This window comes from Alligator sinensis, unplaced genomic scaffold (assembly GCF_000455745.1).
Source record: "Alligator sinensis unplaced genomic scaffold, ASM45574v1 scaffold472_2, whole genome shotgun sequence".
Taxonomy (NCBI): domain Eukaryota; kingdom Metazoa; phylum Chordata; order Crocodylia; family Alligatoridae; genus Alligator; species Alligator sinensis.
In genome coordinates this window covers 1,094,049-1,109,101 of record NW_005842378.1, presented here as the reverse complement: position 1 = coordinate 1,109,101, position 15,053 = coordinate 1,094,049, and the positions used below count along the sequence as shown (strand labels likewise).

The window sequence follows — 15,053 nt, the reverse complement described above, 5'->3', positions numbered from 1 at the left end:
CTGACCTTGCCTGTGGAGACTGAGGTAAAAAAGGCATTAAGTACTTCAGTCTTTTCATCATCATCTGTCACTGGATTGCTTCCCACATTCATTAAGGGACCCACACTTTCCCTGATCTTCCTCTTGTTGCTGACATACTTGTAGAAATCCTTGTTATCCTTCACATCCCTTGCTAGCTGCAACTCCAATTACGCTTTGGCCTTCCTGAGTTCAACCCTGCATGCTCGAGCAATACTCTTAAACTCCTCCCTAGTTGTTTGTCCAAGTTTCCATTGCTTGTAAGCTTCCTTTTTGTGATTTAGTTCACTGAAGAGCCAAGTTGGCCTTGTGCCATATGTGCTAGTCTTGCTGCATATCAGGATGGTTTGTTTCTGTACCCTCAGTAAGGTTTCTTTAAAACACATCCAGCTCTCCTGGACTCCTTTCCCCTTCAGACTGACCTCTCCAGGGATCCTGCCCATCAGTTCCCTGAGTGAGTTGAAATCTGCTTTTCTGAAGTCCAGTGGCCATACTCTACTGCTCTCCAACCTTCCTTTTCTTAGGATCTTGAACTCAGGCATCTCATGGTCACTGCTGCTCAAGTTGCCATCCACTTCTACATTCCCCACCAATCCTTCCCTGTTTCTGAGCAGCAGATCAAGAAAAGCATGGTCTCTAGTTGGCCGCTCCAGCACTTGCACCAGAAAGCTGTTACCAATACTCCCCAAAAACTTCCTGGATTGTCTATGCACTGCTGTGTTGCCCTCCCAGTAGATGTCAGAGTGACTGAAGTTCCCCCTGAGAACTGGGGCCTGTGATCTGGAAACTTTCACTAGCTTTTTGAAGAAATCTTCATCCACCTCATCCTCCTGGTCAAGTGGTCCAGTGGCAATGTGTAGGGGGTGCATGTGCACCCCATGAGAGTGCTGGTACACTCCCTGTCAGACAGTGTTCCCAGGCAGGGGGGGCAGGGAAGCATTGGTGCTTCCCCTGAGAGTGCTGGCCGGGGGGTGTGCCAGGAGAAGCAGAGCCCCCATGTCCAATCCCACTGACCCGGAAGTGTCAGTGGCGTGCCTGGAAGTGCCAGCAGTGTGCCGCTGCTAGTTGCAGGTTGGCAGAATCCGTCATGGGCTGTGGGATTGGCTCCAGGCTCCCCCTCCCCCCATCACTGACTGTCCAGTCGGGGAGGGGGCAAGTTAGGAGGCACCAGTCGCCCATGAAGTGGTCTATAGTTGACACTCAACATGATGTCACCCGTGTTGCTCTCCCCTTAGACCTAACCCAGAGACTTTCAACAGGCCTATCTCCAGTTTCATACTGTACCTCTGACAATCAAAGAGCACTTTTACATAAAGTGCAACTCTTCCTCCTCTTCTCTCCTGCCTGTCCTTCCTGAACAGTTTATGCACATCCATGACAGTACTCCAGTCCTTTGAGCTATCCCACCTGGTCTCTGTTACTCCAATCATATCCTCATTTTTTCTAGACCATTCAGGAGAAATAATTGCAGCTGTCATAACCAAATCAAAAGCTGTCACAGCTCATGCTGAATTCTGCTTTTCATTGGATGAAGCACTTGCTGAAACTTCTTGAAATATACCCAGCAAAAATGCATAAACACTGAATGAACAACTGTTACTATGCTGATTTATCTTTTTCGTTTGTCATTGGGGTTTGAAGTTATAATGTGAAATTTTTTTATGCCATTTATCTTACTTCACCAAGGATATTTTTTAATCAGTCCCCTTTTGTCTTGTCATAATATCTGCTCTGTAATTGTGCTACCTAAACAGAGCCAATGAAAGCAAGCAGATGTTTGGGCTTATCACAGGAATCTCAATAGTATGCCCAAATAAACTACAGATGGTGCACTGTTTTGTAATAGCTAATGATATACCATCTTACAGTTTTCCCATTTGTCCAGAAATACTGAGAAGCTAACTTTTGGAAAGCACTTACAGTGACTTTGTACCTAACCAGACACATCAAAATACAAAATATTGAGTCTTTTATGTTGTTTTCATTTGTATATCTTTCACCTGATAATGTTATATATTGCTTAAAGATTACATTGTGGATGTGAGGTGAGAGAGAGAGGGAGGAGCAGAATGTAACTCCAGGTTATTATCCTGAGCAATGGAGAACATTATGGTGTTATCAGCAGTAAGAAAGAAAGCAGGTAGACAAGAGTATTTAGGGAAAAAATAAGCAACTAAGTTACAGCAATGTTAAATGTAAAGTTGTCAGTGAGACAGCTTGGAGATGTCAGAGAGATTTGTGGAAATGCAAGGAGGGGCGAGTGAATAAAGTACCTCAAAGCTTTCTAAATCTTTGAAAACTAAAAATAAGTGGTATAAAGTGAACGCAGAGGGAGGAATTCTCTGATCTGCTCAGGGAAAGTGCAAACTGGCCTTGAATAAGCAAGAGAGGCAGTAAACTTTCCTGAGTTCTCCCCTGGTGTCAATTATTGCTGCTACTGTGCAGTTTTAACGTGCACTGGGACTTGGGACCCTTGAATCAGAGAAGCACAAGTGGATTGCTACTTTCCCTTTGGATGGAGCAGAGAATCAAAATCATGGTATAAAAGACTTATTGACATCCATTTGTGATGACAAGCATAACCCAAAGATGGGGTAGACATGATGCTAACATTCCCAAGCACTGTGGTCATTCCAAACTCATATCGCTGAAACCTTTCTGCTGCACCAACATGTCTTTTCTTCCTTTTATTTTGTCTTCTTGTCAGGAAGATCTCTTCAACTATTTCTGACTCTTAGTCCTCTGGCACATGTTCATGTAAAGATCCCAGGGGATCTGATCCCTAGTCCCAACAATTGTGCCTCCTGCCAGGTCACAGGTGCATGGCACGACATGTGATTTCTGGGATAAGAAATCCCAGTTGCACCTTTTCTACTTGCCAGTGCAGGGAGAGGCCAGCATCATGATCACTCCCCTGTACTGGCAAATTGAAACCCAGGTGCCCGCAGCCTGGTGAGAACTTGAGCTGTCCTGGGACTAGGGCCGACAATGATCTCATTGTCACCCTGGCCCAAGATAGCCCCAGACATGTTCAAAACCCTGGAGTGTCTCCCCACTTGGCAGCCTCTGATGCCACACACCCAGCAGTCAAGGGAGCTGTAGGGCACCAGGTTAAAAATCCCTGGCAGACCTTCAGCTCCCCACTCTGGGATCCTCAACCCCAACATAGGGGAGTTTGAGTACAGGGGTTAAACTCCTGAATGAGGTTGTTTCTACCAGGAGTCCACTCAGCTGGAGAACTAAGACTGCTCTGAGGGCCATTGCCAACAATCAGTTGACTGTCAGCCCTAACCTAGGGCAGCCCTACACATGCCAGATGTTCAATTTGAGGCATTATACAAGCCAGCCATAAAAATGTTCTACACTTTATGTGGAACATATTTTTGGACAGTCTGCCATTTTATGCCACCTTAAATTGGGTACACAATGTATTGCCTTTGCCATTTATGCCACAATTAACATATTATTTGCAGCATAGATGAAATGTGTAGAAGAGCCATTAATACCAAAAAAGAATGGACTCTTGTTTAGACCCCTCATCATACCTTTCCTTATATTCTTTTTTCTCAGATATATGGACTGCTCTTGATATATAATATAATGTAGTAGGAAAAACCCCACTCTTCTACTAATTTATTTGAATAGACTTTCTGTTTTAGTTATGTGCATGCTTTTCAAGTTCAAAATCTGTATTGGGAATTTCTTGCTTCAGTTAATAATTATTATAAACAAAACATATAGAACATTGGATTAAAATCTAGCCCCCTTGAAGGTAGTGTCAAAACTATAACTACAGTGGGACCAGGATACCAATTGTAATATGGAAAATCTTACTGTACAGTGCAGTAGACACCTTATGGAGTCAGACATCAACTTAGCTAATGTAATATAATAATACATACAGTAATGGCATGCTTAAGAAATGTTTAGAAGATTTAAAATTAATTAAGCACATTTTTGGAAAGCATAAGTAATGTGCTAAGGACACAAATACAGACATTTCATCAACTGCATTCCAATTTCCAGTGTTTAAGCAGTATGTCAACAGCACTCAACAAATTGGCTTCTCCATCAACAGTGCATGTATGTATGTACGAAGCTAATGCATGGAGATAACCAAAGTGGGGATTTAGATGATTTGGTCAAGAGGCTTTCACTTCTCTTTCAGTAATTCTTCCCTAGAGAGATTTTGGAGTGAAAGATGCTTTTATGCCAAGTACAGTAGCTATTTTTAACAATTACCAGGGTTCTTCCTTTTAAAAAAAAAATCTTATAATTTCTTCCTATAAATTATAATCTGTTAGGCAAATATTTCTTAATTATTAATTCTCTATCTGGGTTACATCATATTAAAAATCCTAAAATGAACCTGAATTTCGACTTTGTTTAGAAGTGTGCTTTTCCATTGGAAAGTGTACTGTTGGATAAAATAATTCAGTCATAAATGAAAAAAGATAATTATGTAACCCTTCCAAGAATCAACTGTCTGGTAATAAAAAATCTCCATAATTTGTAGCAAATAAAAAATAACCATTTTGTATTTAATAAGGAAGAGCATGGATGATAATATACAGCTAAAAAAAGGGCAAACCGTTACCTGTCTTTGCTGCATGAATGTTTCTCTCCAAAATCTCAATTCACCATGGAATTGTATTCTTCTGTATCACTGGCTTTGTGTGGATGGATCTTGCTTATAGTTCTAACAACAATATTTTCTAAAAATAGAGGTATACTATTTCCTGTTTCTATAAGTATTGGTTTAAAACTATCAAAAGATTTTAATTTTTCCCCAAAGTTTCCTTTTCCAAACTTAAGCCAATTAAAAAAAACACATTTGAAGACAAAGCAGAAAAAGAGAAATATAGCTTAAACTCCTTTAGCACCTTGAGCTTTATATTCTAAAAAAAGATTTAGAGAACTAAATATTATGATCTACAGTAAATCATCCTAATTCAAAATTATTATAATGAATCTTGTTGTTCAGCAATGCAAATAAAAATGTTTCCTTGGAAAACTATTATGCATGTATCATGAACATAGTCAACTAAAAATTCAAGAAAAGTTAATTTAAAACCATGCAAAGTGCTTGAAGTATATTGTGCCTCGTAGATGATCAAATTGGTAATGAGAAGATTTCTGAGGAAAAAAGTTTTGACTGCTTTTAAAAAATGAGGCCCTCATGTCAGTGTGAAATAATTTAGCCCCATAAAATGTTTCTGATCTCAACTGAAAGTTAGCCATGACAACTCAAGTACCTTGTACCTAAACATTCAGGCAGAATAATTATCTTCAAGATACAGATGAAGTAGTTTGAGTGTGATATACCATAGTGATGTTCATCACCTATTTGGTGTGTACTTAGAAGCTATTTTCCAGATTTTTTTTTTTGGTTTGTACAGGAATTTAATTATTATATTCTAAATTAAAACACAGTGGATGATATACATGTAAAAAAATCATTATCACAATCATTGATTCCAAAATAGTCTGGCACAATGTTTGTTGTTTATGAAAAATGTTTAATCATTTCAAAAATTCTTTATAATAGACTGACCATTTTTCCAATCCTGCAAATTTTTAAAAATATGTATGATTCTTCGCATTTTTGACTCCCAAATGTCCGCACTTTTTAACATCTACAAATTGGCAGAAAAAAGGTGAAGGATAAAGTACGTGTGCTTCAGTATCTACCTTATGAATATGCAAGAACTGAGAATCTGCATAAGCAGAAACTAAAGGGTGTAAAATTCCTTCAGAACTAAATCTCTGGAGAATTGGCTGATGGTTCCCCACCCCCCTCCTCTGCTCCCCCCCATACTTTTTTTTTAACTGCACAAACCATGAGTCCTTCTGTGCAAATCCAAAACATGCCTGTGGGAGCTGTAATTTAAAGGGATTTCTGGGCTGAGTTCTATAAGGCTATATTATATGGACAGTTTCTCTATCTTTTTATTGTTTCAATAAAAAACCCCAATATTATAAAATATGCTGATTTTGATGGCTTCCACATTTTTATTGGATATGTAATAAACATTGTAATAAATAAATATTGAATGATATTTAGTGCAATAACTATACGGTTTTAGCAAAACAGGATATCTGAATCATTCTTAAATAATTAAACTTATTTTTTCAAAATACAAAATTTGATATGAAAACTGAACTTTCCTCCTTTAAGCTTTTTTCTCCAATGTACAACATTGTTCTTATTTATAATTTGTTTTTGTTTTGTTCTTTTTTATGAATGGATTCTCATGAGCAGCTTATGGAAAAGGTAATATATACAGTACTTTGCTTTATAATAACATAGCACTTTCTTGAGAGTGAGAGCTCCAGAGAGCAATCAGTACGATAACACTGACATTGTGTGGGGTGGAGGAAGCATGTGTAGTTTTTCAAAAAGTTCTAAATAAAATGCCACCATTAACTGCTGAGCAGTATGGAACATTAAGGAAAGCTGTGCAAAGTTGAATGTTAACCTCCATATATTCCAAACTGTATTAACAGGAAGCCAGTATTGATCCCCTTTCTATATTAACCTCCTTTCCAAATACCAAAAATTACTAAATGCCAATTCACTGTCTAAATTTATTTTCTAACTGTCAATTTTCTCATATGCAATTAAATATGGCAATTTGTGCTCTGGGAAGCATACTGGAGTAGGAAGGTCATAGATTTGTGCTGGTATCTTAATTGCTTTGAACTAAGCAATATATTTAGCCTTAGCTTTGAATGTCAGTGCTCTACCTTTGGGTCAAACATTTAAATATATTTCAATGATAGTGAGTGCTTAAGGTTGTGTGGCATGTGTTTTACTATGAAATATAAAAGAGGCAAAGACTGCCTCTTTCTTGAGCTCATTTTTGTCTGCCAATAACAGGGTTTTCTATATTTTTAGGAGGAAGAAATTGTTGACTGGTGGAGCAAATTTTATGCTGCAATTGGAGAGCATGAAAAATGCGGACAGTATATTCAAAAAGGATATGCCACATTAAAGGTACTGTTCAGGATAGATTAGAAAGATTCTCTCCAAGTTGGTAGGCCCAAACATTGGCTGTTATGCATGGTTTTTTAAAAATTATGTTGCTGCTTTTCAAAATCAGATTATTTTTATGTGGTTATTATTAGGGCTGTGCTAAACACCAGTGTTTCGTTTCTATGTTCGTTTTGCCATTTTGAAGGAACAGTGTTTTGTTTTGTCATTTCGTTTTGTTTTGAAGCGCTGCCCCTTTTTGTTTCATAGAAACTTTTTCTCTGCTTCAACTCATTTCGATGTTTTGCCCATAGGCTATAATAGGGAATCGTGTTGGGTTTTTTTGAATTAGGGTGTCTTTTTGTCTCAGTTCACCCAGGGCTATATATATGTTATTGTGGCAGATTTGTGTGGCTCCTGAGCTAGTTGGGACTGACTGTCACTCTATTCAGACCTCAATCCTGCACAAGAGTTTTATCATAGATTTCTATGGGGACCAGAGCAGGCACTAAAGTAAAACAGACAGACAAACTGAAAGGCCTAAAGCACACTGAGAAGAAGAGGCATGCCATGCTGCCTTTTTAATTTCCCCCTGATAGTAATGTTTAATGAATAGTTTTCTTTGTTCGTTGATGTATGTTGGAGCCAAACCATTCTCCCTTGTCATTTAAGTGAAGTTAAATCATGAGTTAGAAAAGACCTGTGGAGTCATCTAGTCCAACATCAGGCACCAGTGCAGGTTGAAATTGGGAAATGCAGTTGAGTTAGATTTTGAGTAGGACACAAATGGAGGCTGACAGAAAAAAAAGAAGTGAATTTTCTATATAGATTCTGTTCACCCCTTCATTTAAGAGGGAGAAATAAAAATAGTGTCCTCTGGTTCTGTGCTGTAAGATACAAAAATTGCCATACAACTTTTCTACACCACCAATACATGAAGTGTTTGTACTGAATTTTCAAATGTCACTTCTTTTTTAAGGTGTACCGTTGTGAGCTAGAGAATGTACCTGAATTTAATGGCTTGATAGACTTTTGTGATACATTCAAGCTGTACAGAGGTAAATCGGAGGACAATGATGATCCTTCAGTGGTAGGGGAATTTAAGGTAAGAAGTAGGTTTTTTTACATTAGAAATTAAAAATAATTAAACTTTGACACAAATGATGAAATAAGTGGAAATTGCCATAAGCGACTGGTAGGAGGTGCACGGGGGTGCACATCCCCCCTGAAGGGGCCAGTGTGCCCCCGATGGCCGATACTGATGCTGTCGGTAGGGCTAATGCCTCCCCCCGACAGGGCCACCACTGTCAGCGGCTTCTGTGGGTGCCCCCCCAATTCAGGAGGCACCAGTCACTCATGAAAACTGCTGAAAAGAAGTGAAGTGCAAGATATGTTCCCCTTGATCCTTAGAAATACAGGACAACCATGACTCCCATGGGGACCCTAATTCAACAAGCCACATATGTCCATGCTTTTGATCATCCCTATTCAGCAAAACACTTAAGCAAGTGATGAATTTTCAGTATAGATTGAGGTTCTGTTGACTTAAGTGCTTTATATTAAATAGGAGGCATGTCAGAGGGAGAGCTGATGATGCCATAACATCTTAGGATCTGGCCCTTTATTTTCAGTAGGGTAGCACCACCATAGGCGGTGAAAGGCCGGGGCTAATGGGGCTTAGCTCCCCCCACCCAAACGTGGGGCAGTGGGTAGGGCCACAGCACAGCCCAGGTGCAGGCTCCAGGTGGCTGGAGCTGGGGGGAGGGGCAAGCACAGACTCAGACACTTACAACCTGGCATGTGGAGCACTGCCCAGCACAGCAGGCAAGTCTCAGTCTGTGAAGGGGCGGAGGGCCAGATCAAGGCTGCCAGAATGAGGGAGGGAGTGGGGTAGGGGCCGGGATGAACAGGGCACCAGGGCATGTCACGGGATGGTCAGAGCCCAGATGGCTCATCCAGGGGCACTGGGGACCTCCCGCTGCTGCATGCACCCTGGGGGAGGCACAGCAGGGCACGTGCACCCTGGATTTATGTGTAGGGTGGAGGTGGGCTGCTGTTGCAGGCTGAGCTCTGCTCCCTGCTGCCTTTGCTGCTGCTGAGGGAGCTGTGTGACACCATATGCCTGCTGCCACTGGGCGGGGAGGGGACACAGCACAGCCCAGGGGCACAAGGCTGTGGCTCCCAAGGCAGTAGCAGTGGAGTGCAGTGCCCAGTCTGCAGCAGACACCTCGCCTCCACCCCACGCTCAAATCTGGGGGCACATGCCCCCCGTGCCTCCCCTGGGTTTGTGCAGTGGCAGGAGCCCCCATGTGCCCCTGAATGAGCTGCTTGGGGCTCCAATCATCCCACTACCTACCCTGGCCCTGGGACCCCATTCACACAAGTCCCTGCCTCTGCCCCACTCCCTCCCTCACTACGGGGACCTCGATCTGCCCTCCTTCCACCTCTTCTTTCTCTCCCCACTCCTTCCCCTCCACAGATTTACCTCCTTAGCAGGTGCACACACGTGCTCAGCCCTTCCTCCCCAATAATATTTTCTCCCTCCGCCTATAGGCACCACAGCACATCTCTCACTTCTATAGGGATATAGGTGATTCATTTGGAAAACAAGATTCTGTAAATCCATACCACAAGGAATATGATATTACATTTCAATGGTTATTGGTGTAGTAATTCGCCCTATTAGTGTGTTATACAAATAATCTGTTTAAAAAATAAACAGCTCAAATAATACCCCCCCTCCAAAAATAGAAATCCCAGCTAACCACTGTTCAACATCTTCATCAGTGACTTGGACAAATGGGTAAAATGCACCCTGTTCAAATTCACAGATGAGACTAAGATGTGGGGAGAATGGGCATGCCACAAGGGAGGAATAGGCTGCAATTCGACCTGGACAGTTTACAGGGGTGGGCGGATGAGAACAGGATGGGTTTCAGCACTGACAAGTGCAGGGTACTGCACCTGGGGAGGAAGAACCAGCAGCAGACCTACAGGGTGGGGAACTCCCTTCTCGTCAGTGCAGAGGCAGAGAAGGATCTTGGAGTCATTATTGAGGCCAAAATGAACGTGGGCCGACAGTGTGGGGATGCGGTCAGGAAGGCCACAACCGTGCCTTGTCATACATCCACAGATGCATCTCAAGCAGGTCCAAGGAGGTGATCCTCCCCCTCTATGTGACACTGGTCAGGCTGCAGTTGGAATACTGTGTCCAGTACTGTGTCCAGTTCTGGGTGCTGCACTTCAGGAGGGATGTGGACAACATGGAGAGGGTCCAGAGGAGGGCCACCCGCATGATCAGAGGTCAGCAGGGCAGGCCCTACGAGAAGACTAAGGGACTTGAACCTGTTCAGCCTCCACAAGAGAAGGCTGAGGGGGGATCTAGTGGCCATTTACAAACTAGTCAGCAGGGATCAACAGGCATTGGGGGAGTCCCATTCCCCCGAGCACTCCCAGGAGTGACAAGAAATAATGGTCACAAGTTGGCAGAGGGTAGATTCAGGCTAGATATCAGGAGGCGCCACTTCACTGTCAGGGCGGCTAGGATCTGGAACCAACTTCCAAGAGAAGTGGTGCTGGCTCCTACTCTGGGGGTCTTTAAAAGGAGGCTGGATGAACACCTGCCCGGGGTCATTTGACCCCAGTACTCTTTCCTGCCATGGCAGAGGGTCAGACTTGATGATCTGCTCAGGCCCCTTCTGATCGTACCAACTATGAAACTATGAAACTCTGCTGTACCATTGAAAAGAATGTTTAAATTACCGTCAAAAAAGATTTTGCTGTTTCCTCCACTAGCATAAATCAGTTCAGCTCCATTAAAGTCAGTAGAGTTTGGCCAATTACATGAGCTGTACACACTGTTTTAGTGTAGGCAAGGTATGTAAGGTGAAATCCTGCCCTTGCTGATATTAATAACAACACTCCCATTGACTTAAATCTGCAGTATAACTGAGAAGGGCAACCAGGGTAGCAGTCCTGGGTGTCACCTTTCAGGGGGTATGCAGATAGGTGCAAAATTACCCCTGCAGTTGAAAGCTTGCTGTGTCACTCCCCTGTGCAGAACCACAGCTTTGTTATGCTCTGACTTCAGTGAAATCAAAATGTTTCCTATAAAGTCTTTCAGTATAGTGCTCTTAGGGAGCAGAATCCAGGGAGGCTGATGAGCTCCATTTTTACTCTATTCAAGATTATGTCCATAGATTTTAAACCTGGAAATGTAAAGATAAGCCTTTGGAATGAGCCAACAAGCATAAATATGCTAAACCAGATCTTAGCTTGGTGGCACAACTCTGTTGAAACTGGAGGAGCTACATTAGTTTAAAACAGCTGAGGACCTTTGCCTACGTACATGGTGTGTTTGGTCCAAAGCCCAGTGAAGTCAGTGTAAATATTCCAGTTCACTCTAAGAGGCCAATCTGTGATTCTGATGCTCATTTGTAATATGAACCTACTTTAGGTAGAAAAGAGAGAACAAAAATCTAGCAGTGAGTACCTTCTGTCTCAGTTTGTTCAGTCCTTTCACATATTCTTTTTAGGGCTCCTTTAAAATCTACCCATTACCAGATGACCCTACTATACCAGCTCCTCCTCGTCAGTTCCGTGAGTTACCAGACAGTGGACCTCAGGAATGTATTGTACGAATTTACATTGTTAGAGCCTTGGATCTCCAACCCCAGGACAACAATGGGCTGGTGAGAATTTTTACTTTTATGATCTTTACTTAAAAAAGTAGTGACATCATGATAAATTGTCACACTAAAAAGAATGATATGTCAATCAAAGTTAGTCAATGAAATTCATGTTAAATTACTTACCAGTATTGTTTCCTATCTTGTTTCCAAACAGTGTGATCCTTATATAAAAATATCCTTAGGTAAAAAGGTGATTGAAGACAGAGATCATTATGTACCCAATACTCTCAACCCAATTTTTGGCAGGTAAATAATTTTTCTAGTCTTTTCTATCTGTTCTAGATTTGTTCATAGTTTTCCCCCATGTTATTATCATCATCATGTTAACTGTATACCAGCAGCTGCAGACTCTGCTCATCTAATGTTATGTGTACAGGCACTCCTCACTTAACGACCAAGTTCCGTTCCTGCCACTAGGTCGTTAAGCAAATTGGTCGATAAGCGAGGAGCCGTCCCTTGATACTGCGTGCCTTGGCCTGAGACACCGCGCTGCTGTTTCCACGACCAAAGTCCTCGTACTTACGGTCGTTAAACAGGTAGGTCGTTAAGTGAGGAGTACCTGTATTTTAAAATCTGTAACATATTCACAATTGTGTGCTGGACTAAGTTGTATAAAGCGGCAAAACGCTGTAATAAAGCGATGATCTCTTTCCTCTCTATCTTTGAAACATATGGAATCATAATGTGCCCAGCATCTCTGTGAATTTAGAAAGCAGATCACTGGTACAGAGCAACCTGTATCGCTTTGTAAGCTGGGTGTGGTCAAACAGTAATAATATAGGTAAATACAAAGTTATTTTTAGGAAGCAAGGATGATGGACTCTCTGCCTGGGAGCTGTGGTTCCGAAAGATGCTCTGGGAACCGTGCCAGATAATCAACTGAACATGAGCTCATACCATGATCCTGTGACCTGAAAGCTAGTGCTGTCTTTGGAGATAGAGACAAGTATATATCTATCTGTTTTTAGATACAGAGACAGGGAAACATCAAGTAGGAATAGAAAGGTTATGTCACCTTCATATTTGGCACTGTGTCTAGTTCTAGTCCGCGGTTAAAGAAAGACTGGAAGACATACTCCCAAACATAGAGTCCACCATCCTTGTATACAATTATAATAAAGAATATACAGAAAATTCACAAGAGATATAGATGTAAATTAGCAAAGCACACTTTACATGTATGGTGAAACACTTTATAGTCTAAGGCTGGGGACAGAAATTACACATAAACTGGTATAAGTGATCAGAAACCGATTCACATCTGTAACACAACAGAAGTTCAGTGTATATAAATTGCTGTCAGAATGGCCAAAGTGGTTTAAGATAAACATGGATGGGTGTAGTATCAGACTTAACTCATTTAGGTTAAACTAGATTATTGAACTTCTGTCCTAGATCCCCTCCAGATTCAAGTTAACTCCAGTCCCCCAGCACCCCAGGATGCTTTGCACCTCCACCGCAACCCTTCCCCCCTCACAGGGCCCAAGCTGTCTGCTCCAGCCAGCAGGGAGACATGCTCTGGCTCTGGTCCACTGCAGGCATGTGGCTGCATTTCTGGAATCAAAAGTGAATGTGTTCACTGGCTTATTGGTTTAATCTATGCATTTTAGACTTACCTGTGAAGATTTAATCGATTCAGCCTCTGGCTTTTTGACTGTCTGTACTTAGTCTTAGAAACCATGCCCAAAATATGCAGTGATGAACAGTGCCCTGGAAAATATGATGTCCAATTCTAATGTCCACAGTTAAAGAATGATTTTGATAAACTGCAAAGGAGCTAGCAAGCCATGAGAATAATTAAAGATCTGGAAAACATGCCTTATGAAAAAAGACTCCAGCCTCTCTGTTTGGCTTATTAGTGGCAAAGATAATGGGCAACTGGATCTCTGTCTGTACATAACATGAGGAGCCAAACTTTGGTGATAGCCTCTTCAGTTTAGTAGACAAAGATACAAGATCCAAATGTGGAAGTTGATGCTAAACAAATTTGGACTAGAAATGAAATGCCAGTTTTTAAATTGAGGTTAAATAATTATTGCACCAACTGACCAAAGGTTGTAATGGACGCTCCATCACTGGAGATTTTAAATTAAGTTCAAATGTTTTTCTGAAAGATGCTGTAGTTCAAATAGTTAATTTAGGGAAGTCCAGCGGCCTCTGTTATATAAGAAGTTATTGTCTTCGGGCTTTATGCTTTATGGATATGACTCCTGATTTTAGGCACTTACATATGCATATTTTGAGTTTCTGAGACTGTATATAGAAGTATATAGAAGTATATAGAAGTGATTGTGACTTGCTAATTGACATCTACATCTCTTGTGAATTTTCTTTATAATCTTTATTATAATTCTATACAGCTTTCTCCAGCCTCCCAAAAAGTGTGTGTTATGAAAACAGTGTATTTTATTCTTGGAAGGACCTGCTAAATGTTGACATTTGTATAACATAGAACTCCAAGTTGTACAAAGAGGGATTTTTTTTTCCAAATGCAAGCATTCTTCAGGTCCTGAAATGGCATTTTGGCCACTTTCACAATTATTTGTTGAACATTGTACACATGTCCAATTTACTGTACAAATACAATAATCATTGTACATCTGACAATATGCTCCTGATTCAGGCAGTACATTAGTCCTAAAAAATTCACATTGGTCCTAAAAAAACCCTGTAAATGTGTGCAGGTACAACCCATAACAGCATTAGTTTGGAGAGTATCTATATATTTCTTACAAATAACTGTTTCTGAGGAATTAACTTTTACAAACATTAATGTTAACTGAGGACTTGTTCTTTTAGAATGTATGAACTCAGTTGCTTCTTGCCTCAAGAAAAGGATCTGAAAATTTCAGTCTACGACTATGATATGTTGACTCGTGATGAAAAAGTTGGTGAAACCACCATTGATCTTGAGAATAGGTTTCTCTCTCGGTACGGGTCCCATTGTGGCATACCACAGCAGTATTGCATGTAAGTCATCTTTTTATATTTTCCAACATTGTATCAGTAAGATGTGGTCCCTAATACGGCTGTGCAAAGCTTTGGGTGCTGATTCGTTTCAGAGGAGATCTGGCCCAATTCGGTGGCCGAATCTCCGAATCTGAATCAAATCGGGGACTAATTACTAATTAAAAGGTTTGAATCAATTTGAAGTGCTCCGAATCAATTCAGAAAAGATTTGGAGAGCTCCGACAATTCAGGTAGTCCCCGCCCGCTGCAGCAGGGAGCTGGAGCTGGACCCGGAGCTGGTAAGTAGGGTGCAAGGGAGGAGGGGCTGGAGGAGTAGGGAGGGGGCCATGAGGGCACCCCTGCCAGGCCCCATTCCCTGCCTGCTCCCCCAGCCTTCCCCCCGTGCTGCCCACTCCCCCAGG

The 15,053-nt window shown here is 41.5% G+C and overlaps 1 protein-coding gene across 3 annotated transcripts in view; it reads left to right on the top strand.

Annotated features, from left to right (window-relative positions):
- MYOF (myoferlin) overlaps positions 1–15,053 on the top strand; it is a 119,403-nt gene that overhangs the window by 92,004 nt on the left and 12,346 nt on the right. For 2 of the 3 annotated variants that reach the window (XM_014522619.2, XM_014522618.2), the window contains 6 exons: positions 6,281–6,292; positions 6,917–7,015; positions 7,971–8,096; positions 11,527–11,682; positions 11,837–11,928; positions 14,482–14,652. In XM_014522619.2, the coding sequence (XP_014378105.1) occupies positions 6,281–6,292; positions 6,917–7,015; positions 7,971–8,096; positions 11,527–11,682; positions 11,837–11,928; positions 14,482–14,652 (656 nt within the window). Of the gene's footprint in view, positions 1–4,044; positions 4,102–6,280; positions 6,293–6,916; positions 7,016–7,970; positions 8,097–11,526; positions 11,683–11,836; positions 11,929–14,481; positions 14,653–15,053 lie in introns of all 3 variants that reach the window. The other variant, XM_025210878.1, reaches the window with a different exon arrangement.